This window comes from Pteropus alecto, unplaced genomic scaffold (genome assembly GCF_000325575.1).
Source record: "Pteropus alecto unplaced genomic scaffold, ASM32557v1 scaffold189, whole genome shotgun sequence".
In the NCBI taxonomy this organism is placed as follows: domain Eukaryota; kingdom Metazoa; phylum Chordata; class Mammalia; order Chiroptera; family Pteropodidae; genus Pteropus; species Pteropus alecto.
Window position 1 is genome coordinate 4,144,180 of NW_006442117.1, and position 23,264 is coordinate 4,167,443.

The following is a 23,264-nucleotide window of genomic DNA, read 5'->3' on the forward strand; positions in this document are numbered from 1 at the left end:
GACAGAGGGCGTGACGGGGAGCTCGCGACGTCCGCGGTGCGCGTGCGAGCCCCACCCCCACCCCCACCCCGTTTCCGGCGCAGGACGGTCATGAAGACGGGCCTGGAGAGCGTGAGAAGCGCGCTCCGAGCGTTTCTGGACAGCGCCGCGGAGGACCTGGAGAAGACCCTGGAGAACCTGCGGCTCGGCCAGTTCACGCACACGCGGAGCCAGCCCAGGGGCGTCACGCAGATCATCAACTACACCACGGTGGCCCTGCTGCCCATGCTGTCGTCGCTGTTCGAGCACATCGGCCAGCACCAGTTCGGAGAAGATTTAATCCGTATGTAAATCTGTCCCATGTCCTTATCGGGGTAGCGCAGTCAGGAGCCGGAAGCCGCGTCCGGGTTACTCGGGCACCGCGTGCACCTGAAAATGCCTTTTCTGCAGAACAGGATAGGTCGATGTTTGAGTTACAGAAACCGTGCTCACGGACACAGATCCCTGAGTCACCTGGACAGTCACCCCGAACCATCAAAGTACAAATCCCACGTGTTGCGTTGTCTGTCTCTGATGCCCTTTGACCATGGGACATGCAACGTGAAATGTTTCAGATTATTTTTGAGCCACACAGCGTTTCCACAAGCTGGACTGCCAGCAGACATCAAGACTGCTGAGACAAAGACCGTGTCTGGGATGGGTTGATGGGGCGGCTCAAAGAGCTTCTGTCTGTAGGGTTCAGCCCATTTTCACGGGTGACTTAATCAGCTGTTTTTGGCTGGAATGCTCTAGTTATTAAAGATGGCCACACAATGCCCAAGGTTATGTTAAAAAACAAAACAAAACACGTGACCTGCCCCGAGGTCCTGCTCGCCTGCTGACGTGGACGTGGGCGAAGCCGTGAGCCCTTGTCAGGCAGCCGGGCGGGTCTCGGCCGCTGACCCGGCCCTGACACTCAGCAGAGGAGGTACCCCAGGCAACTGCCACCCTGCAGAAAACCACCGCGTTTCCTGGTGGGTGACACGGCCCCTAGTGGCAAAGCATTTACCTGAAGCGGTAGGAGCGCTGGCGGCGGTGCTGCGTGGACAGGGAACCGCCCGGAGGATACGGGCGTTTGCTCCGCCCACCTCATGCTGCTTGCTCTGGGCCCTGGGGCAGCGTTGCAGTCGGCGGTGCAGTCAGCGGTGCAGGGCCCTTAGACTGCCTTGCCTTTGAAACGCGTCTAATTGGATCATAGATCATCTGTAAAATTTTGTTTCATTGTCTCGCTTCAAACTACCCAAGTGACACAGACACCTTCAATGTCAAAAATAACTGACGCACACCGTCCTCCAGCGTTCTTAGGTGTGTTCATTTGAGACTTAAAAGAACAGTCTTTCTGCGTCTTTGGAACAAGAGTCAAAACCTCTACCTGTCCTCCCAGATAGTCTTGTGCATAATTTTATTCTTGAGGAAATTTTTTATTCTTCTACCTGGAGAAAAATGATAAAGAAATCAGTCCTATAACGTTCTAAACAATCACAGCGCGATTCTTTAGAACGCCTTCCACTCCTGAAAGAAAAGGATTGTGTTTGAAAGATTTTATATTTTATTTTACATATCTGTTTGCTCTTATATTGCTTCTTTTAAATGTTAAAATATTAGTGTGCCTTCTATATAGAATTTTGTTTGTAGCCTAAACTTTCTTAGGACGATGTATAAATAAGCGTTTTTTTTACGTGAGATTTTCTTTCTTCATAGTGGAAGATGTACAGGTGTCATGTTATAGAATTCTGACCAGCTTATATGCTTTGGGAACGAGCAAGAGCATTTATGTGGAAAGGTAAGATTTTAAAATTTAACTTTGCATTAATAGCTGTTTCAAGTGTTTTTTTCAAGAGTCTTCACTTTAACTTTTCCCTAGTTGTAAAATAAACAACCAAGTACACGTATTGAATTGGTTGAGTGTAATTAGATAATTTTTAAGCCAAATTTGAGTTGATAAAATAAAAGACAGTTTAGTTATGGAAAAAAAGTAAAAGATTATGGTAAAGACCATGTTTAATATAAAATTTAAACTTGAGTGTTTATGAGTCTATCAGAAGTATGTAGATATATGTATTTATACATATCTTGTAATTATAAAGTGATTTGTGGAGAATATAGAAATAAAATTTTGAAGATGGGTAAAAGATATTTTGAAAAAAATGAAAAAGTGACCCTGTACTAATGAAAATACAGATACGTTAGTAAAGTCATCCAGAAGAAAAATTGCTGTTTCCAGAATACCAACAGAAATAGTCAGAGTTGATCTTATAAGTACTAATTGAATCAAAAATGTAAATTCTTAAATAATTCACATAAGTTATTATCGAAAGGACTAGTCCAATAACATGCAAGAGAAGAAATTACCTACTGAAGTTACTTATATATGAAGCATCTTAAGCTATTAAATTCTTAAATAAATTGTTTCCCATTATTTTGAAACATTTATTGAACTCGTATTGTTTAATGGAAGTTTCGCAATTCCGCGTCCCCATTTTTAAGTAAGGAAAGCAAAACTTAGACTGATTTTCCCACAGTGGTACAAGTGTTAGGAAAAGGATTGGAACTGAGGTCTGTCCGAATCAAAACCTGTGATCTTTGTAATTCCTCGATGTCCTAAACTGTTCTTAATAATGCCATGTTATTAAGTGTTTGATTTTTATTTTATTGAATGTCACTCTATAAGGGGACACATTCTCCTAGCTAATTAAATACCTAGTCATTTTTTTATTAAAATATTAGGTCATCAGACATTGTTAATTTAAGTGTTTTATTTTTCTCAGTGAGACATTTAAAATTCCCTGAGAGAATTCTGTAATTATAATTGGATCTATTTTATTAACTTTCGAGATGAGATAGTTACATAAAATCATTTAAGTAGTTCATAATATGCTGAAATGACCGTCATATCGTTCTATACTTAGTAAACTCTTAACGTGCCAGGAAAGCCATAGATTAAATTGATAACTAAGGGAGAGAGAGCATTTCTGTCAGCGGCAAGGAAGCCTAACCTGCTCTGGGTCAATTGATTCCAGTCTGATTCCCTAAACACACTCCTTCCCTTGAAAATGATAAATCAATTTTAAGTGTTACCAGTAATATGCATTAGTATGTCAGTATTTCTTAGCTACCTTGCTATTACTGATATATGGTAATTTTCATAAAAACATATTAGTTATTAGTAATACTTCATTTTTTAAATTTTATTCATCTGTTTATTGACATAGAAAGAATTCTTCCTCAGTAGGTCATTACATTAAAAAAAAAGAAAGAAAAACAGAAATGTCCAAACTTGCGGGGGATTTACAGGGGTTTTCTTGTTATTTTGGTCTGTACTGTTTTTAAGTTCTTTTAATCTGGCAGATAATTTAGATTTTTTTTAAATGGCAGGGACTTTGCTACTGAAAGCATATCATGTTTTGCAATATAGAAGTTGGATTTGGGGATTGATTTTATTAGTAGCACTATTATTATTATTTTAGGTTAAACTTGCCAATTTTAATAAAACTTCAATTAGTTACTCGGAAGACATAAAATTATGAGTGTTTTCCACTGACAGGCAGCGTTCTGCGTTAGGAGAGTGTCTGGCTGCCGTTGCTGGTGCCTTTCCCGTGGCGTTTCTGGAAACTCATCTCGACAAACATAATATTTACTCTATCTACAACACTAAGTCCTCACGAGAGAGAGCAGGTAATGCGGGCGCGTGAGCAGTATCGGGACAACGAAGCATCTGTCGTATTTTTCTACAGCGATTTTTAATGGGCCTTTTCCGTTCAGTCTCCAGAGTTCTTTGTTCTTAGGTGTTATTGAATGTTGTATACTGTTCCTTTAGTGTTTTTGAAATAAAATTAGTTTAATGTCTTTTTGGTTATTGAGCCATAGACAAATTTGTCTTAAGAAGACAAAAATAATCAGCAGATAGGAAAAAATAGGTCAGTCTGATTTCTGATTCAGTAATTCTTATAGGTAGTCGGCAAAGGTATGACATTCTTATTTATTACATTTGTGGATCTGTATCCTTCATTTCTCTCTGTTTACCAGATACGTCTACAGTATTGGGATAGTTTTATATCATGTGATTTTTACTTATAGTTTGTCTAATTTTAATCACATTCAAAACTTTAACACATAAATCTAAAACACAGTTGATCAGTGACTTTAATTTGCACCCGACCCTGCGTTTTTCTGAGATTTTTATGTCTGTATGTACAGTAGGTGTCCGTATATACTTGTGCACCATGTCACTTTCCATTTGTAGAAATCCGACTATTTTCTGGGTAGATAGGCCTATTTTTTTCACTGTCCCGATTGAAAAAAGCTCTTAGAACCATTGCTGATGATTTCAAGGATTGGCCTAGGAGAGTCTATTAGAACGATCTACTAGGATTTGAATCGGGTTGGATAAAAAATAGCTAAGAAAGCAGAAAAGCAAGTTCTCTCTCTGATCAGCCATTCGAAGCGATCCAACAGAATTTTCAAGCCCGGCCATCACACAGGTGCCTCTTACATTGTCTTTTCAGCATTTTCCTGTTTGATGTCTTCTGCGGCAAGAACCTACTGCTGCTCACGAAGGCATAGCGCTCAGCTTCCATGGGAGCTGCTGGCCACACTGACATGATAGTGTATTTCATCGAATAGTCTTCAAAATGTGAAAATTTATCATTATTTAGCTTGCCTATTTTATAATTCTAATTTCATATAACAGGAAGTAAGACAAAAATAAGTCACACGTGACTTACCAATATCTTTCTCCAAAATTTCCATGCTATGTTTGTAAATAGTAAAACATGGTTGAGTTCGATTTATAAATCACCTGTGTAAACATCTTATTAAGTTGTCTTATTTAGGATTTTTGATTGATTAATAATTTAGCAATGTATCAAGAACGAAGCCGATTTGTTATTCATCGTAGATAACAGATAACAAACACAGCAGATGGTTTATCCGCTTAAGTTTCCGTAACACATCATTTGCATAACAGAGTCAAGGACTCGAATCTAATGATTCCCTTTCATTCATGTTTTTCAGTCAGTCACTCAGCAGATAATTGCAGTGTACACGTGCTGTGGTAGATGGAGGAGATAGGATTCAAGAGGAATAAGGTTTGATTCTTTTCCTCAGGGAGTTTTAGTTGCAGGAGAGGGAGAGAGACCCGCAGGTATGTGTGATGGAATTCAGAATAAAGGACGCTGGAGACACAGAAAAGCAGTGTTAGCAGGATTCCCGGAGAGACTTCCCGGGTGGCCAGGACGGGTGTTGAACAGGAGCACTGAGCCCTGATCGTCAGGAGAAACTTCCAGCACTTTGAGGTGCAGAGCTTTCGGGAGAGAAAGGGGTAAAAGGTGAGGGAGACGGGGCCACCGGAGGCGAGGCAGGCCGCTGCGTCAGGTGAGGAGGGGGGACTGGACCAGTGTGAAGCGGATGCGCTCATGAGCTTTGAAAAGGGGAGTGACATGAGGCGATGTACATCACGGGGACCTGTCATGACAGCAGTAAAGACGCATCACCAGTCAGAAATGCTGGTGGCGATTCAGAGGAGCTGTGCCTGAGTGAGGGCCCAGACAGTGTGTGTAGCGACGTGGCTGAGACTCCCGAGGGGACCCGGCTGTGTGTGGGGCGGGGCGTCGCAGCCTAGAACTGCTCTGGGTGTCCAGCCTCGGTGACTCAGTGGATGACGTTACCAACATACCACATGCTCAAGAGTGGGGTAGAGAGGGGAAAGGTCAAGTTTAAATTTAGACCCATGGTGCTTTGCTTGCTTTTGAGACATTCAGTATTAGACACCAAAAGATAAGAACTATGGCTTTGAGAGTCCTCGGCTTATAGCAGGAGCCCCAGGAATGGCCAGAATGGCCCAGGCAAACATATAAGCCGAAAAGGAAGAGGGTTTGAGACAAATCCGCTCGAAAGGTTAAGGAAAACCGATCTTTAAAAGTCCAGCGAGGAGAAAAGAGTGAGGAGGAGGAGGATGGACGCAACTCGGAAGCGAGTCACGGTGGGTGGGGTGCAGGGGGCTTGGGAATGGGGCGCGGGAAAAGGCATTTGGTCAGCGGGGTGACTGTCACTGTACCACTACGATAAGGACCGCGAGAGTGAATTAGGCATGAGGTGGAGGCGAGGCCGTCTTTACCGGGGACAGAACGATGCCCGGCTGCTACGTCCAGGGGTTCCGAGCACGCTAGGCTGCCTGGTGGTGGTGTTCGGCCAGGGGCGGGCAGTGCTGTGGCGTGGGCTCGGCCTCCGGAGCATGGGTGGGGCCTTGAGCAGGGGCCTTGGACCCCTTCCTCTGAAAAGGGATCGGTCGTGACCGTGACCATGGGCCCAGAGACCATAGGCAGAGACACCGATACCCCTCCTTGCTCAGAGGCAGAAGGAGCGGTCACTGGCTGGTCTTGAGGGACTGGCGGTAGCCGGCTGGGAACTTCGGGGGAAGGAGGGTGGGAGATGTCGCTGCGGGAAAGGCAGATGTCCTGGTGCCGGCGGCCGGGCCTCGCGGCGCGTAGAGCCCAGCGAAGCGGCCTGTGGCGGTCACCGGGCGCGGGAGTCCGGCTGTCAGGCCAGCTCTTCCCTCCAGCCGTTCACTTCCGCGTGTGCCCCCCCCAGCTCTCAACCTGCCGGCCAGCGTGGAAGATGTCTGCCCGAACATCCCGTCCTTGGAGAAGCTCATGGGCGAGATCGTGGAGGTGGCCGAGTCCGGTGTCCGCTACACGCAGATGCCACACGTGATGGAAGTCGTCCTGCCCCTGCTGTGCAGCTACCTGTCGCGCTGGTGGGAGCACGGCCCCGAGAGCAACCCGGCCCGAGCCGCGACGTGCTGCACGGCGCTCAGCTCCGAGCACATGAACACCCTGCTGGGCAACATCCTGAAGATCATATACAACAACCTGGGCATCGACGAGGGCGCCTGGATGAAGAGGCTGGCAGGTGAGGACCGCAGAGGCTCGTGCCGCCCGCACCGGCTTGTTTCCAGAAAGCTTTGAAGTGCGGAAGACTAGATTCTTATCTTAGTCTTTATTAATATTTTCTTCTGCACTAAAAAATATTATCGGTTATTTCTGTTGTGCTGTTCTTTTAAAAAGTAGATATAATCGTACATTGAGTAACTTTCCACTTAGCTGTTACTTTTAAATCAATGTTTTGTTGTGTGGACAGCCTCTCTAAGGCGAATCAGTAAACACAGCAGTAAACTTAATGATTCTGCAGGCGTAGACCTAATGATTCTGCAGGCAGACGCACAGACGAAACTGGATTTTGAAAGAGCTCGCTGTTAGCAGTGTCTCAGCAGAAATGTGCTGGGTGAACAAAACCTGCAGCCAGACGTTTGCGTCTCCATTTATCTACCCTGCACTGTTTCTGTCGAATGACCCGAAGCAATTTAAACATCTTATTAAGTTGCGTGCGGTTCAGTAGATGGTGTGCGTGCAAACGCAGAGTCGCGGGCCTCCTCAGGCATTAAGGTTTCGGCGGAGTGCTGTGACTCGGAAAATGCTTACAATACCACAGGATGAAATAGAGAGTTCTTTAAAAATAGAGTTCAGGACTACATATCAATGCACGTTTCTGAAATTATTTATAAAAAACCCCAAAGAAACAACCGCAACCGTTACTGAGCAAACGCGCACGTCACGCGTGACGCAGCTGTCGGCCGGGCTGGGTGGGGACAGTAACGCGAGGAATCTTGCTTGTCTAGTAACCCTTGAGCAGTGCACACCTCGTCCAAGGAGAGGGCTAGGGGCCCTTACCATTTAGGGAATCGTTTACTTTGTGTGAAAAGGATCGATTTGCACGTGAAGGAATGCTTTTTTGTATTATGCTACATTAGCTGTCAATTCTTTTTTAAAAACAAGGTTGTGTATCCAAGTCAATTCAGGAATCATCTCTGAACAGCATGTGCAGTTAGGGTTTGGACGAGGAAGCAGGCACGGAAGCCCCGTGCTGGAGGAAGGGGCTCAACTTGGCCGCGACTGTGATTTCAGCCTGTCCGCGTTGCGATGGCCGTTTCTGCAGCACCGAATATTAATGTCTGTCCTGAAACAGTATTTTCCCAGCCTATTATAAACAAAGTGAAACCTCAGCTCTTGAAAACTCACTTCTTGCCACTGATGGAGAAACTCAAGAAAAAGGCAGCGATGGTGGTGTCCGAGGAGGAGCATCTGAAAGCCGAGGCCAGGGGGGACATGTCCGAGGCCGAGCTGCTCATCCTGGACGAGTTCACCACGCTGGCCCGAGACCTCTACGCCTTCTACCCTCTCCTGATTAGATTCGTGGACTATAACAGGTGCAGTGTTCTCTACTCCATCCTAGCCTTGCTGGGCCCCCCGGCCTGATTGAACCACTTCATTCACTACCTAACATGACGCTGAGCTTGTCCATGATCGTAACGAAACCGATGTCTATAGCTAAGTTCATTTTCACCGAGCATCTTCACATTGCAACCAGAAATCGCATTCTGGGGCAGTCTGCCCTTCGCATGGGAAAGTTAGCAGTGTGACAGTCACCGTGTTTAAATGGTCCGTGACGTGTCTGCCGGAGGCTGAAGCCTGAGCTGTGCGGGCAGCTCGCGGCCCTTCGTTACTTGGCTTCAGATTTAACTTTGGGAGGGAGGGTGATTTTTTCAAATTAACTTTCAGTTGTAACCGAGAACCCACTTTATGTATTTTGTGATCCAGGGCCAAGTGGCTCAAAGAGCCGAACCCAGAAGCCGAGGACCTTTTCCGCATGGTGGCCGAAGTCTTCATCTACTGGTCGAAATCCCACGTAAGGGGCCGGCGCGGACAGCGCTGACTGTCCGGATTGTGTCGAGGGCTTTCAGAAATGGGCCAGTTCTCCCCGCCCTGAGTGAACGCCTGTGGCGGTGCTGCTCAGCACTGTCCCCCAGGTGTCACTCAGCTGGTGAGGAGAGGGCATAGGTTCTCTGGGGAGTCGGAGGCGGGACTAACTTTCTTTCGAGTTTTGTCATTATCTTCAAAAAAAATTACGGGGATTTTTAATTGCGCTCTGTAGCCGTCTGGGGTTTGCCCTGAGTCTACGGGGCACACAGGACGTGGAGACGGACGTCGTGTGCTCCCGGCCTCCGCCCCTCCCTCCTGTGGGCATTTTCCCCACGCCCCCTCCTCCCCCCAGCTCTGAGGACTGCCCATGGCCCTGCGTCTTCTGTCATTGGTCACACTTGTTTCACTTCTTTACATCCACTCTGTCATCGTCAGGCCTTTGTTTCTGTCGGAATCCAGTTTGGCTCACGTGTCAGAATAAAATATTCTCCTGCTGGGAATCCTGTCGGTAGAATTTACAAAGTGCATCTTTAGTAAATTTTTACTGTCTCGCATGTTGCAAGTAGAACTATCTATTCGTAAATCTGAAGAAGATTTTAATCATTAGAAGAACTTTATAGTATCCTATAATTTTCAGTAACTAGCAGAATACGGGTAGTAAGTAAGCATTTATTATCCCAAATTATTGCAAAAGCTTAGAATTTTTGTTTATCCCAGAAGATGGCGTCTGCTTTTCACCGGCTCAGCCGGGTTTTAGTTTTCATTCCATCCCTGGTAGACGCATTTCTCTGCTACTTAACTTTTCTGATCCCGAGAGTTTTTACCTTTGAAACGTACGTATTTACTTCCAGTTCCCAGAATTGCTGCCCCTGGCCAAGGGCCTTCACTGGACATTCAGCAGACACTTGTTCCCTTTCTTGATGAGTTTGACACATCAAATTAATACTTATCTTTGTGGAAACTTTGGGTGCTGTGCAACCTCTAATCACGTGGACGTCTGATCTGTACGGTTCTAACAGAAATTTCCTTTGCAACTTCCCAGAATTTCAAAAGAGAAGAGCAGAACTTTGTCGTCCAGAACGAAATCAACAACATGTCTTTCCTCATTACAGACACCAAGTCGAAGATGTCCAAGGTATTTCCGTACCGCTCCACGTGCTAGAAAGTGTCTCCGTACAGCTTTCACTGGTTACCTTTTTAAGTGTTTTTGGAAGGTTTATGATTGGAATTTGATGTAGTAATATTGTTTACTGATCAGACACACACAGTTTTGAGGTACCCGGGGTTCCATTTATTCACATATGGTATGATATGTGGACACAGCAATGACTGTCACGAAGGAAGTTCTTACTCACAGTTCCTTGGAAACAGAAGGTGTGGCGTGTGGTGTGTGGTGTGTGGTGGGGGGCGTGTGGACGCCCCAAGGTCAGGCAGAGGCGGAGTGAGCGAGCAGAAAATGTGGGTGAGAACAGGTGGCACAGGACGAGCAGCTTAGGGCCTGGCTCTGGGACGTGGGGACCGCCCCTCACTGTCTACCTGGCTGGGCGACTGGGGCAGTGGACTGAGGCCCAGGTAAAGGAGGCGCCTGGGGAATAGGGACTCGTATCGTTAGTCTGTGCGTGAACAGTGGACTTGCAGCAAATGGTTTCCTGTCTCTAGGAAGTGACCAGCCCTGGGGGGGGCAGTGGGGACCAACAGGACCCGGGAATGTCAAAGCATCAGAATAAAGGGACATGTTTAATCAACACACACATTCACTCACGCACACTCACACTCAGCCACTCACTCACACTCAAACACACACACTCCAACGCACACACACCCACACAAACCCACTCACACACTCAGCACTCACCCTCCCCCACACACTCACATTCAAACACACACTCAAACACACACTAACACTCCAACGCACACACTCACACTCACACACTCAGCACTCACCCTCCCCCACACACTCACATTCAAACACACACTCAAACACACACTAACACTCCAACGCACACACTCACACTCACACACTCAGCACTCACCCTCCCCCACACACTCACATTCAAACACACACTCAAACACACACTAACACTCCAACGCACACACTCACACTCACACACTCAGCACTCACCCTCCCCCACACACTCACATTCAAACACACACTCAAACACACACTAACACTCCAACGCACACACTCACACTCACACACTCAGCACTCACACTCACCCACACACTCACACTCAAACACACACACTCCAACGCACACACACACAAACCCACTCACACACTCAGCACTCACACTCACCCACACACTCACATTCAAACACACACTCAAACACACACTAACACTCAAACGCACACACTCACACTCACACACTCAGCACTCACACTTACACTCACACTCACTGAAACACACACCCTCACACACTCAACACTCACACCATACTCGCACACTCATGCTCACACACTCACATTCACACTATACTCACACTCATACAATCACATTAAACACTCACTTGCACACTAACACACTCAGACACATGATCACACACACAAACACGCTCAGTCAGACACACACTCATACATACACACTAACTCACACTCATACTCACACACACATACTCATACTCACAGACACTCACACTCAGCACTCACACCCATACACACATGCTCACACTCAACACATACACTCACACTCATGCACACACACATTCAAACTCAAACTCACACACTCACATTCGCACACACACAATCACACAGAGTCCCAGAATATACGTGTCACACCATGTGCACATCGCTAGTCAGGGTCATGTACTGTACCCCCCGATATGCCGGGGCCGTTCCAAGACCCCACTGACGCCCGAAACCACGGACAGCGCCAATCCCTGTGTACACGCTGTTTTCTCCTGTACGTAGATATGGTAAAGTTTAATTTATAAATTAGGTACAGCAAGAGATTAACAACAAAACTAATAACAAAATAGAACAATTATAACAATATGCTGTAATAAAAGTTATTCTGTGGTCTCCTTCTTTCTCAAATACCTTTTGAATGATTTATTTCTGGAATTTTCCATTTACTATTTTGGACCATGGTTAACCGTGGGTCACTTAAACCACACGAAGTGAAACCACAGGTGGTGGGGACCTCTGTATTCACCAAGAGTAAATGCTCGTGCAGTCACGTGTGCCAGCCGTGTCGGCCTCCGAGTGATCTGTGGCATCGTTTGAGACCCACATGGGTGAATCTGGTTCTCACGTGGGAGGCTTTGTTTTCTCGGTCACACATGCTGGGGAGCGGAGGAACTTTCTTTAAAATCCATGCCTTTTCCCTTCGAATTACCACTAAATAAGGAAATGAGTGTATCACGTGGGTGACAGAATGTGCTGCCACATGGCCCACAATGCTCAGCAGTGCGGCATCTGGCCCAGGAAATCGTCCCCACCTGCCTGTAAATCATGGGACAAGAGCTGCTGTGGGAGGGGCACCTGCTCCACTGAGCCGTGCGTGACCAGTCCGTCCGGCCGGCGTTGTTGGCGACTCCAGGACAGTCTTGTAGCCCCCCATGGCACCCCGGTCTTAGAGTCTGGAGTGCCATGTGTGTGACACTGTCATACACGAACCGGAAGAAGATGGCGGCTGGAGCTTCGCCTGCCCAGGACTCTTGTCCGACTTCCGCTGGCCGTGGCCCTGAGACACTCAGGGAGAGGGGACCGTCTCCCCGAGGGTGGCAGTAGGATGCAGAGTGACAGCTTGCTTCTTCTAGTGATGCCGCCCCGTGAGCACACGCTTCCCACATGTTCTGAGCTGGAAACTTAGTGGATTTCTCTGCTAGGACACACGTCCGCAATGCAGGCCAGTGAGAGAGGCCTCGAGAGAGTTCATGTGAGGATGACAGTGACCCCAGGGCATAACCCAACTCAAGACAGTCGAGGGCTTTAGAGCACGTCCTGTTCGGAATCCTTGGCCCGCTCTCCAGCGTACTAGTCCTGTGATGCTCAAAGCGTGGCTCGAAGCACTGGTCCTGTAACCCAGACCGAGACATCTGTAAGCATCCACTGACAGTAACGCTTACTCCTACTGGCAGGAAGGAAAAAGGAAAGTAATAATAGGAGCCTCTCAATTTTAATGTTTTGCCCTAAAATTTTCTCAAACCTCTCGGTCTTTTTACTACATGAACGCTAACTCTGTGAGACAAGATAGCTAGCAAATAACAGCATTACTGATGAAAAATTTGAAATCGGTGATTATGCTTTGCTTCGTTTTTGCCTGCATATGTGCTTGAAATTTTATATCATATAAGTGTAATAATGTTTCTTTCCTAGAAATAATGTTTCTAATTCAAACAGGAGTCAAATACACTATGTCATATTGTTTTGCTAAAGGAATTATGGTGTCCATATGTGTCATCACGTATGTCCATTTAGACAGATCTGAGAGTCACTGTGTAGGTCATAGCTGCATCTTTTTTTTTTTTAATGAACGTTTAATTTTATTATTAGTTTCAAGTATATAGTATGTTGTTAGACATTTATACAGTCTGTGAAGCAATCCCTAATTACTCTGTCTCCCCTCTGGCTCTCCACCCAGCCATCACCTCACTGCTGACCGCACGCCCCGTGCCGTGCTCCCCACCCCCGTGACCATCTATCGACTACTAATTTGTGCTGCTTTAACCCTGCACCCCTTTCCCCCAGCCCCCTGAATGACGCTCCCTTCTGGCAGTCACCAGATTGTCCTCTGTATCTGTGAGTCCGTTTTCGCTTAGTTTGTTCTTTTTCTTCCTTGGACTTTGTATATAAGTGAAATCACATGGTAGTTGTCTTCCTCTGTCTGACCTATTTCACTCAGCATAATAATCTCTAGGTCCATCCATGTTGTTGCAAATGGTAGGCTTTCATTTTTTATGGCTGAGTAGTATTCCCATGTATACGTGAATATAACTTCTTTATCCAGCCGTCCGGTGATGGGCGTATCTTGGCTGTGGGAAATAGCGCTGCCGTGAACATGGCAGGGGCACAGATCTTTACCGATTAGTGTTTTGGTTTTCTTTGGGCAAATACCCACAAGTGCAATTGCTCGGGCAAAAGGCAGACCCCTTTTCAGTGTTTTGAGGAGCCAGCAGTGTGCGAGGGCTCCTTTTTTCCTGCACCCTCACCAGCACTTGTGTTTTGATCTGTTGATGATAGCCTTTCCGACAGGTGTGAGCTGATACCTCGTTGTGGTTTTAATGTGCAGCATCTTACCTGCAGTTTTATCAGAATCAGTGAGGTGCTCTGCTGACCACAGATGGCTTGAAGGACCGGAAGCGGGGTGTGGTCAGGCATCCGTAACTCCGCCCCCAAAGCCTCTGTTCAGTTCTGTCACCAGGAGTGGATAGCAGAAGGTCCTGGTCTCACACCTGAAGCTGACATGAATAGAGTTGAGAGCAGAGACATGCAGCCTCAGGGACCTCTGTGACAAGACCCCACGCGTCTACCTGAGGCATCGCAGCAGCAGACGATCCGCCCTCGCCCCGATTCCTGAATTAGATTGGCTTAAGAGAAGGACAGTTTATTCTACTGCCCTCCTTAAACACGCCAACATATGGACCACATTATTGCACGTTCACACCCGATTCGAATGTTAGGGAATGTTGAAAACGAAATATCATGCAAATTCAAAAGCTTCAGCAGTGCCGCGCCCATTATCAAGCAGTTCCTCTGGGCAAGGCCCAGTGCTTGCTTCTGCATCTACAGAAAAGAACAAGGCAGGCACCAAACCAACAAAACCCAGTCAACACAGATGTACATGAGCCTGTTTGATTACTTGCGGATTTAATTTCTTCATACTAACGGTGGACTGCATCGCCGTCAGTGTTCAGAGATTCATCAACTTCTCCGGCCAGTTTACCAGTTTCCGTGGCAGAGGAAGCAAAATCGTTGTTTGAGCATCAGTGGGAATGAATCTAGTGTTCTCAAAACTGAGCAGTTTACAATTGCTATTGGTGTTGACAAATTATTTTCACTGTAAGATCACTTAAACATTTATAAATACCAAACCAGGTGAAAGCTCCTTTTGTTTATATAACCATAAACCAAAGAAACTTTATAAGTTAAAATCAAAGACAACTCCAGCCCCAGTAGAATTTAGACTTTAATGTGTTGGGTAATATTGTTTTGCTGAAACTCAATTACCGGTATTAGGCGGAAACATGTTTGGATAATTTGTATCAGTTTGTTTAATTTTTAGGATGGTGGTTCCTCATTTAGCTGATTCTGTTTATCACTAGAGGTTACCTTTCCTTTTATGGCAAAGAGCTTGTTTAAAAACCACTGATTCATTATTTTATGGGTTAATCAATTTAATAGTACAAATAATTATTCACATGCTTTTTCTACTAAACTTACTGAAAACGATCTCTTATTGATACAGATAAAAGTGGGACCCATGCAATTATTACATCTCTTTGGAAAGTGAATATGATTTTTATAGCTATGGTTTAAATATTATGGGTTCGATATAATCTGTTAGTATATACTATACATATAATGGTTCACTTTAATATATTATATAATGAACACAATATACGTAGCTACCATCACTATATGGTGACTCAATTGTTTCAATACTTTCACTATATGAAAACTTCTTTCAACATCGTGTGATGTATTTTGGGGAAAACAGATCATTTGTATATTAAATCCTGTTCTTTTTTCTCAGTAGCCCCAAACTATTACAGTAGGTCAGGATCATGAAAATATCTTCAGTGTTTGATTTATTGCTACAAAGAAACTGAATAAGCACAAAGAAGTGGATATGAGACAATTATTTTAATTTTGACATTAGAACATACAAGTATGTTCTAACATAGGTAGCGAGAATACTCACTACCAGTGAAAATTAGACTCTCATTCGAGGTGGCTCCGTGGCTCAAGTATAATCTTCAGTAAAATCACAAGTAGCATCGTCGTGCTCCATTGTAAACAGGTCATCCAGAGATGATCTCAAATATTTACATAACAACGATTAGTATATTATCTCTGTTTCCGCTAGACAAGGATTAAAGCTCTGAGAGACAAGTCTGCAGATTGTAGAAAAGGCAAATGTATTTTATAATAGTTTTATATATGCCGTGTGTGTGTGTGTGTGTGTGTGTGTGTGTGCGTGCTGCAAAACAAGCATTTAGTCGAATTATGAAATACACCACTTATTCTCAATTATTTTTCCTTTTAACATTGAAAATTAAAAAACATACGATATCAAAAGTTATCACGGGGTTTCCATATATCCATGTGCTTCTCTAGAATTACAATGTGCGTTTTCCTTCTAGTATTAGATAGAAATCCACGTGGGAATCTGAGAATAAGACTTCAGGTTAGCAGTGACGCTAGGCAGGAAATCGAAAAAGTACTTACGGTAGGATTTTCAAAAATAGGGCCCCGCAGAGAATGCGGAGGACAAACCCCAGCCAAGTAGGAAAGGCTCGCGGGTCTGGGTCTGGGAGGAGGCGATCGCAGACCCCGACCCCCCGTCTCGGCCCCCTAGGCGGCCGGGTCTGACCAGGAGCGGAAGAAGATGAAGCGCAAGGGAGACCGCTACTCCATGCAGACGTCCCTCATCGTGGCCGCGCTGAAGCGGCTGCTGCCCATCGGCCTGAACATCTGCGCCCCGGGCGACCAGGAGCTCATCGCCCTGGCCAGGAACCGGCTCAGCATGGTGAGTGCCCGTCGGGCCTGGCCGGGAGCTGGGCGTCCGCCCGGCCCCGCTGCTCTGCGTGGCGTTTCCTCTGCACGGACCGCTGCTTCATGCCGCTCTCTGTGGCTCTCTGCACGGGCCGGGACGCCATAGCAAAGACGCTGGGTTATTTTGGAGGCTGTTTTTGTTTTCGAATTAAGTTAATCGCCCTCAGGGCACATTCAGGAACCATGCGGAACAGATACAAAAGGCCGCCGGTAGTGAAAAGATGGATTTCATATGAAGTACATAAAATTTGTGATGAGAGCTCTATTCACATTTATGGAGTGTGATTTTTAGCACTAGAAGCGTAATGTGCTGATTGTGGCTAGATGCAGTGTTGGCTTTTAAATCGGCCGCTCTTGGCAAGCATCAGGATTTAAGTTCTCACGATTTCTTTCTGGCTTCTGGCTTCTACCTTCGTGGCTTTGCAGATGATGATGCAGTTTTTCAAAGCTACGTCGGAATTACTATAAGTATTTATGTAGATTGGAGGACATAGTCTTCGTCCCCCGCGTACTCCGCAGCACCCCGACCGTGGGAGCTGAGCCCCTAAGAGGAGCCCGCTGGGGGAGACCGCACAGTTGGAGCAGTTCTGTTGGTGGTTGTCTAGTATTTGGTTTTCAGGGTCCTTGTTACTGGATGACAGGAGGTGTTTTAAGGGCTTGACTTGCTTGGTGGAGACTTGCGGGGACACTGGGGCCTTATTTCTATTTGAACTAAAGGCAAGATGCCTCCTCCACTCCCTGAGCGGGGAACTCAGTCCCGTGGAGGCTGATGCCCTTATTGTGGCGTTAAGGTGGGTGGTTGTCTTGGTTCAAGTCACAGCAGCTTCAAGAAATTATCTGAAAGAGATCCCCACCCTGAATTCGTGGCATGCATTTAAATCCTATAAAGGGGTTTGTTCAGAAATATACTGTTTTGAAGGAGCCCTGCATTATTTCTATTGACTTGTAACAGGTGATACTTATAAGTCTTCTTTTAGGTAACATTTATTTCTTGACAGAAAGACACTGAGGAAGAAGTACGCGACATCATCCGCAGTAATATTCACTTACAGGGCAAGGTAAGCCAAACATAGACTGAAGCACAGTTAGTACTATACATTCATCTCGCGTTAGAACAGTACCCCAAATGATGTCACTGTGGCACTTAAGATAGTGAAAGTATATTGTTTTAGTCATTATCCTACGTACAAATTCAAGACTTAATTGTGGCAATTAAGATAGTGAAAGTATATTGTTTTAGTCATTATCCTACGTACAAATTCAAGACTAAGCTTATAGTAGATTATCAGAGATCGTTTAACTTTGAAAAAATATGTCATCAGTTGAAGTAAAGGTTGGAACTTTCCATCCTATAAACTGAATTTGAAGACCTCTGGGACATGGAGACAGATGTCTATAAGAATTTGAAATTTTATGTGTGCTCAGACATTAGATACAGGCGCCGTGTTTAAGAGTCGTTAGTACACAGACGATATTGAGAATTGCTTTACGAGGAATAATTGAACTTACCTAGAAAAGCAAATGTGCAATTAGAAGAAAACGGTCATGGAAACCAAGGTAACACCTGCTTTTTAATGGTGGGCAAAAAAAAATTGTCAGAAGTAGTTTTTCAGTCCAGTAAGTGTGTCCTGTTATTTAGAGGCTGTTTGATACTCGAGAATAAATTATTCATTTGTTTACAGAACCTGTTAGGTAATGTAAGAAGTCCAGCAATTTATCATATTTGCCTCGGCCCGTTTGTTCCTATTCCGTGTCCCTTCTGGGGAATTGTTTTTAATTTTGAAAATGTCCAAATGCTAAGAAGCAGTGAGTGCAGTATGACGTGCCTCCCGAAGATCCAGACCACTTTATTCTAGAAGAACAGAATATGGCGTAGGCGAGAGATGTCTCTGCAATATTGACAATGCACGTGTATTTCATTAGAGCACATTTCGTGTGCGCTTTGATGCACACTCACACGCTGAGTAGGAGGTTCATTCCTGTTAGAGCACGATCTCTTTTCAGACGGCAAAAAAGACGTACATAAAGCCTCCAGCCGACCCTCGAGTGAAGAGTCTGTGCTACACACACGATGTCTGGGGAGGCCACGATCCCGGGACGTGCTCAGGGCCCCGGGGGACTCGAGAACGGGGTCCTGCTCTGTCTTGGTCTCTGCACGGTTTGATGCTGTGCTGTGCTCGGTCCACAAGCAAGCCCTCCCCGCCTCGCATGGTAACTTGTGTTTTCCGAACCTTCTCTGTTCTGCAGTTGGAGGACCCTGCCATCAGGTGGCAGATGGCTCTTTACAAAGACTTGCCGAACAGGACCGAGGACAGTTCGGATCCCGAGAAGACAGTAGAGAGAGTGCTGGACATAGCAAATGTGCTTTTCCATCTTGAACAGGTTAGATTCTGTGTTGATTCAATCGCGTTTGCCTTAACCGTCTAAAAATATTTCAAAAAGAGGTTGCGTGTTACTTTGTTAACTATGATTCAAAATCTGGCACTTTGTTAACTATGATTCAAAATATTCAGTGTAGTCATTACAAAAAATATATGACTAAGGAATGCTTAGTATCCAATAAGCATAATTTCCTACCTTATAATTTTTGCAGCAATATACAGATAACGTGTTTTGAAAGATCAAGGCCTTTGTTATCGTTCTCAAAATATTTCTAAAAGTATACAGATAATTAGCATTGTATACTTATTTTTATGTCCTAACAGAAATGTCAGGAGTTGCAACCTGATCTCAGAAGTTTTATGCTTGTGTCATTTTTTATTACTGCTCAGGTAGTATCAGAAATACTACCTCTCATCGGTTTAATAACCGCATTTTTTTGTCACTTAACCCCTTTCTTTTTGTTAGACTATTTTTGAGCTAATTTTCTCCAAGATCAGTAAAAAATTGCCTTTAGAGAAGAGCAATGCGTCGATGTTAAAACCATGCGAAAATATTGTTTTTATGTAATTTTTCAGTTGCATCCTGTTTTCAACCACAAAGCTCATTGTGTGTTTGATTTTCTCATTCGTTACCTTTGCTCCAGAATTCCCAGACCAAGAGTGTTTGAAACAGCATTGGTCAGCGGGCTGTATTTTTGTGTAAGGAATCTTCTGGCTTAGGTAAAAGACCTGCAACACACAGACCTAGTGTGTATTTCTCACAAGGTCCGTTCAGCCCGGTATCACAGGTGACTCGGTGTGACCCAGAGCTGTGACCCACCATGACAGTGCCCACCTGACATGGCAGGTCGCTTCTTTCACACAGAACATTAAATGATGAAATGCTCTGTGTCATCTCAGGAACTCTGTGGCCTAAATGTTCTGCGGAACATGTTAGCATAGCAATAATAAACATTTTTCTTTGATTGGTATTTTATATCATCTGGTGACCTTCCATCCCCGTCCTGCCCCTTTAAATAAAATTGGCGCCATATAATTTATCACTGTACTTGGTGAGATGTAGCTAAGATACTCAAACCAGATGGCTGTCAACATATTTTGACATTATATGACATCATAATATTAGTTCTATAACATAAGGAACTTAACATTTCCCTGTTTCCATAATATTTTCATGAAATAGTAAATAAATGCAAATTACTATCAGCAGATGACAAGATTTGAGGTAATGAAATTTTAAGTGATATATAGAGTCATAGAGTTGTGTTTCTAGAGTTACATAGGTATTTAAAAAGATAATTAAATGTTAATTAAATGGCTACTAGAGAACTATTTCTGGCAAAATCGCCGTATCTGGATTTGCTTCAATGGCTTTTAGAAACATTAATGGAAGCTTATTGAAATCTGATTATATTTTATTATAATCATTTATTATATACTCATAAATATAGCCAGTCATAATGGGCGATGCCATTTATGAGCAGCAGGCTCGACCCACTGGGCAGCCGTGCCCTACTGCAGGGCAGCACCGTACTCAGCAGGTGGCCAACAGAACACGGTCCCTTCACCTCGGTCCCTCGAGGACGTGGACACAGACAGGGTCAAAATATGAAAGTGCCGCTGCCTGAGGAGACATGACAAATGCAGCGAGATGGCTGTGCGGGGAAGCGAAGGTTGGCGGGGCAAGGACAGAGCGGCCCCAACTCCATCTGGCAGGGAAGTGGGGGCCCCTACGTGAACCCCAGAGGAGGAGTCGAGGTTACCTGGGAGAAGGTCAGGGGTCAGGTTTTAGTTAAGGCCAAATGTTCTTCAAATTAAGGATATGCATAAAAAGACACTATTAATTATCAACGAACAGAAAAGTGGGAGGTACGCGTGTGTGGAATTCATGCCTTTAATACCTCTGTTCTAATGTGAACTTATGACCGAGTCATAGAATGATTTGCAAAAGACATTTCCACTCGCTTAACTCAATGCAAACACAGTGGGTGCTCAGGAAATACTCGACTCGGTTTATCTCAAGTACCGGTGACCTTTGCGAATGTATATTTTGCACTGTGCACCTGGTCATTTTTCTCAGGAGAGTAAGCCGTCTCCTTGAGATCCGCTAATATTCAGAAAGTCTGGCCGAGCCAACACACTGCACGTCCAGGCGCGCCCACGGTTACGGGAAATGTCTCGCCTTTGGGTCGCGGAGCTCACCGTTAACTGTCCGCTTGATTTGTAGGAAAATCACTGCTAAGGTATTTCCTCGTGTAACAAGATTCTGTGTCCCCTCATAAGCTTCATGGCGGCAGAGGCCTCTTCCCAGTTCACTGCTGGGCATCTCCATGCCCAGGCGTCTGTGTTTGTCGACTGTCCCCCATGCCGATCACAATGCTACTGTCCCAAAAAAAGCTCCCGTTTCTAGTCTTGGTTCTCAGAATGGATCTTTGAATTGAAATGTGTCAGGTCTCGTTGGACGGTACTGGCCTGGCCTGGATTCTGTTTTCGCCTGTAATGATAAGTCTCGACAATGCTCTATTTCATTCAGCACAGTCACAGAGAAGAAAAGTGAGGTGGATAATGTCAAAAAGTGTCTGTTGGTCCCCTGGAGGGAAGAGGGTCACAGAAGCAAGCGCTAGTTCAAGGCGGCCGAGTCGCCTTGTTGAACTCTTTACGCCCCCGCAGCCCCGACGTCTGTGGCTCCTCCAGGCAGCAGCACGTCCATGACCCTTTGCTGCAAAGGACGATAAATCTAATTTTACTTTTTTAGCTAACAGAACATTTCCATTTCTTCCAGAGATCTACACGTACGCGCTGGAGATATTACAGCCTGGGAAGTAGTGTTCAATTGTGTAGAGATTGCTAATTAGTGTAGAATTACACGTTTGGGCTTTTTTCCTCTAATACTTAACAATTAATCTCTTTTTCCTCCTGGAGTTTCAGACACCATTAGCTAAATAAATAGCTTGCTTGCATCATTTACTACAGCTTTTAAATTCTCGTTTGTCCCTATCTAACCAGATACTTATCCATTTTAACATTTTCTCAGCGTTAAATTCTTTTACTCTCTTAGTAATGTGCTCGTGAAGCCTGGTCGTCTTCTCCGTCCTGTTATATTAAGGAACAGTAGAATCTTTATTCGAATTTTCTTTAACTGCCTCTGTGTATGTTTATTGTTATAACTCATAATAGAATTAGTTGAAATGGATACATAGATAAAAATAAGTTAAATTTTTGCATAGGCAGAAAATGTTTTAGAACTATAACCAAATTCTAAGAAGGGAGCAAAATTTTTTATAGAACGGTTTTAATATTCCTTTGATTTCAGAGATGACATAGTTTCTAAAGTACACAGTATTGGAAAATATTATTTTTTACTAAGAAAGATATGTAACATTTGAAACTATTTCAGTGTTAGCATTGGGTAACTTTTAGGACGTTGGCTTTTCTGTAATTTTAAGGTAATTTTGGAACTCAAAGTTCGAACGCTTTTACCTAAAAGGCACAGCATCTTACTCTGGCACGTTGAGGATGGCGTGGGGTTCACTGTTCCCTCGTGTGGTTCTGCCTCAGGTGGAGCATCCGCAGAGGTCCAAGAAGGCCGTCTGGCACAAGCTGCTCTCCAAGCAGAGGAAAAGGGCCGTGGTGGCCTGCTTCCGCATGGCACCGTTGTATAACCTGCCAAGGTCAGTGCTTCCGCATGGCACCGTTGTATAACCTGCCAAGGTCAGAACTTTTTTTAATGTCTGTAATAGATTAAAGTGATTTTTTTTCCCTGGCGAGGGCTGGGAGTCTAACATCTGCCTTAACGTGCATGCGACAGTCCGAGAGAAGGAGGGAAGATGTATTGGCTCTTCCGCGTGATACAGGACTTTGAACTTGTTGGGTCTTCCCAGAGAACCGTGGTCTGTGCTGCGACAGTTCAGTGACGTTTAAGTACGGAGGAAGGTCAGCTCACAGATGTGAGGCCGGTAGAGTAACGCGGAGCTGGTGCTCTGAAGTCACACCGCCTTGACCGGGAGCCCGGCATTGCAGCTTATGGCTCTGTGACATCCGTCAGGTTCCTTTCCTGACTTTGTTGTACCTTCTGTGATCAGATTTACATCGTAAAATTGTTCATATCATTTAAGGAGTCGGGATATGCAGAGAGCTTAGGACTGAGCTTGTCGCAGTAAATGTAAGTCGGTTATGCCTTTGAGGAAAAGAGCTGATTCGGAACTGAGTCACGGGACCGGGGGATACACCCGGCGGTGGCGGGACCGTCTGGTGGCGGCGGAGCAGGCACGTGTGTTTGCGGAGAAGCAGCCTGCGCTCATGTCACCTGGCGACCAGGCCACCGTGTCAGCCTTTCCCTCTCCGAGCTTCAAACAAGTGACCTCGTCGCACGGCTGGTGAACGGGACTCAGCA

The 23,264-nt window shown here is 45.1% G+C and overlaps 1 protein-coding gene across 1 annotated transcript in view; it reads left to right on the plus strand.

Moving 5' to 3' along the window:
- Positions 1-23,264, plus strand: part of RYR2 (ryanodine receptor 2) — a 561,319-nt gene that overhangs the window by 451,563 nt on the left and 86,492 nt on the right. The window contains 11 exon segments of the mRNA XM_025039067.1: positions 84-322; positions 1,720-1,801; positions 3,563-3,693; positions 6,607-6,927; positions 8,041-8,281; positions 8,673-8,760; positions 9,817-9,909; positions 16,294-16,464; positions 17,489-17,548; positions 18,738-18,872; positions 22,430-22,542. Coding sequence (XP_024894835.1) covers positions 84-322; positions 1,720-1,801; positions 3,563-3,693; positions 6,607-6,927; positions 8,041-8,281; positions 8,673-8,760; positions 9,817-9,909; positions 16,294-16,464; positions 17,489-17,548; positions 18,738-18,872; positions 22,430-22,542 — 1,674 coding nt within the window.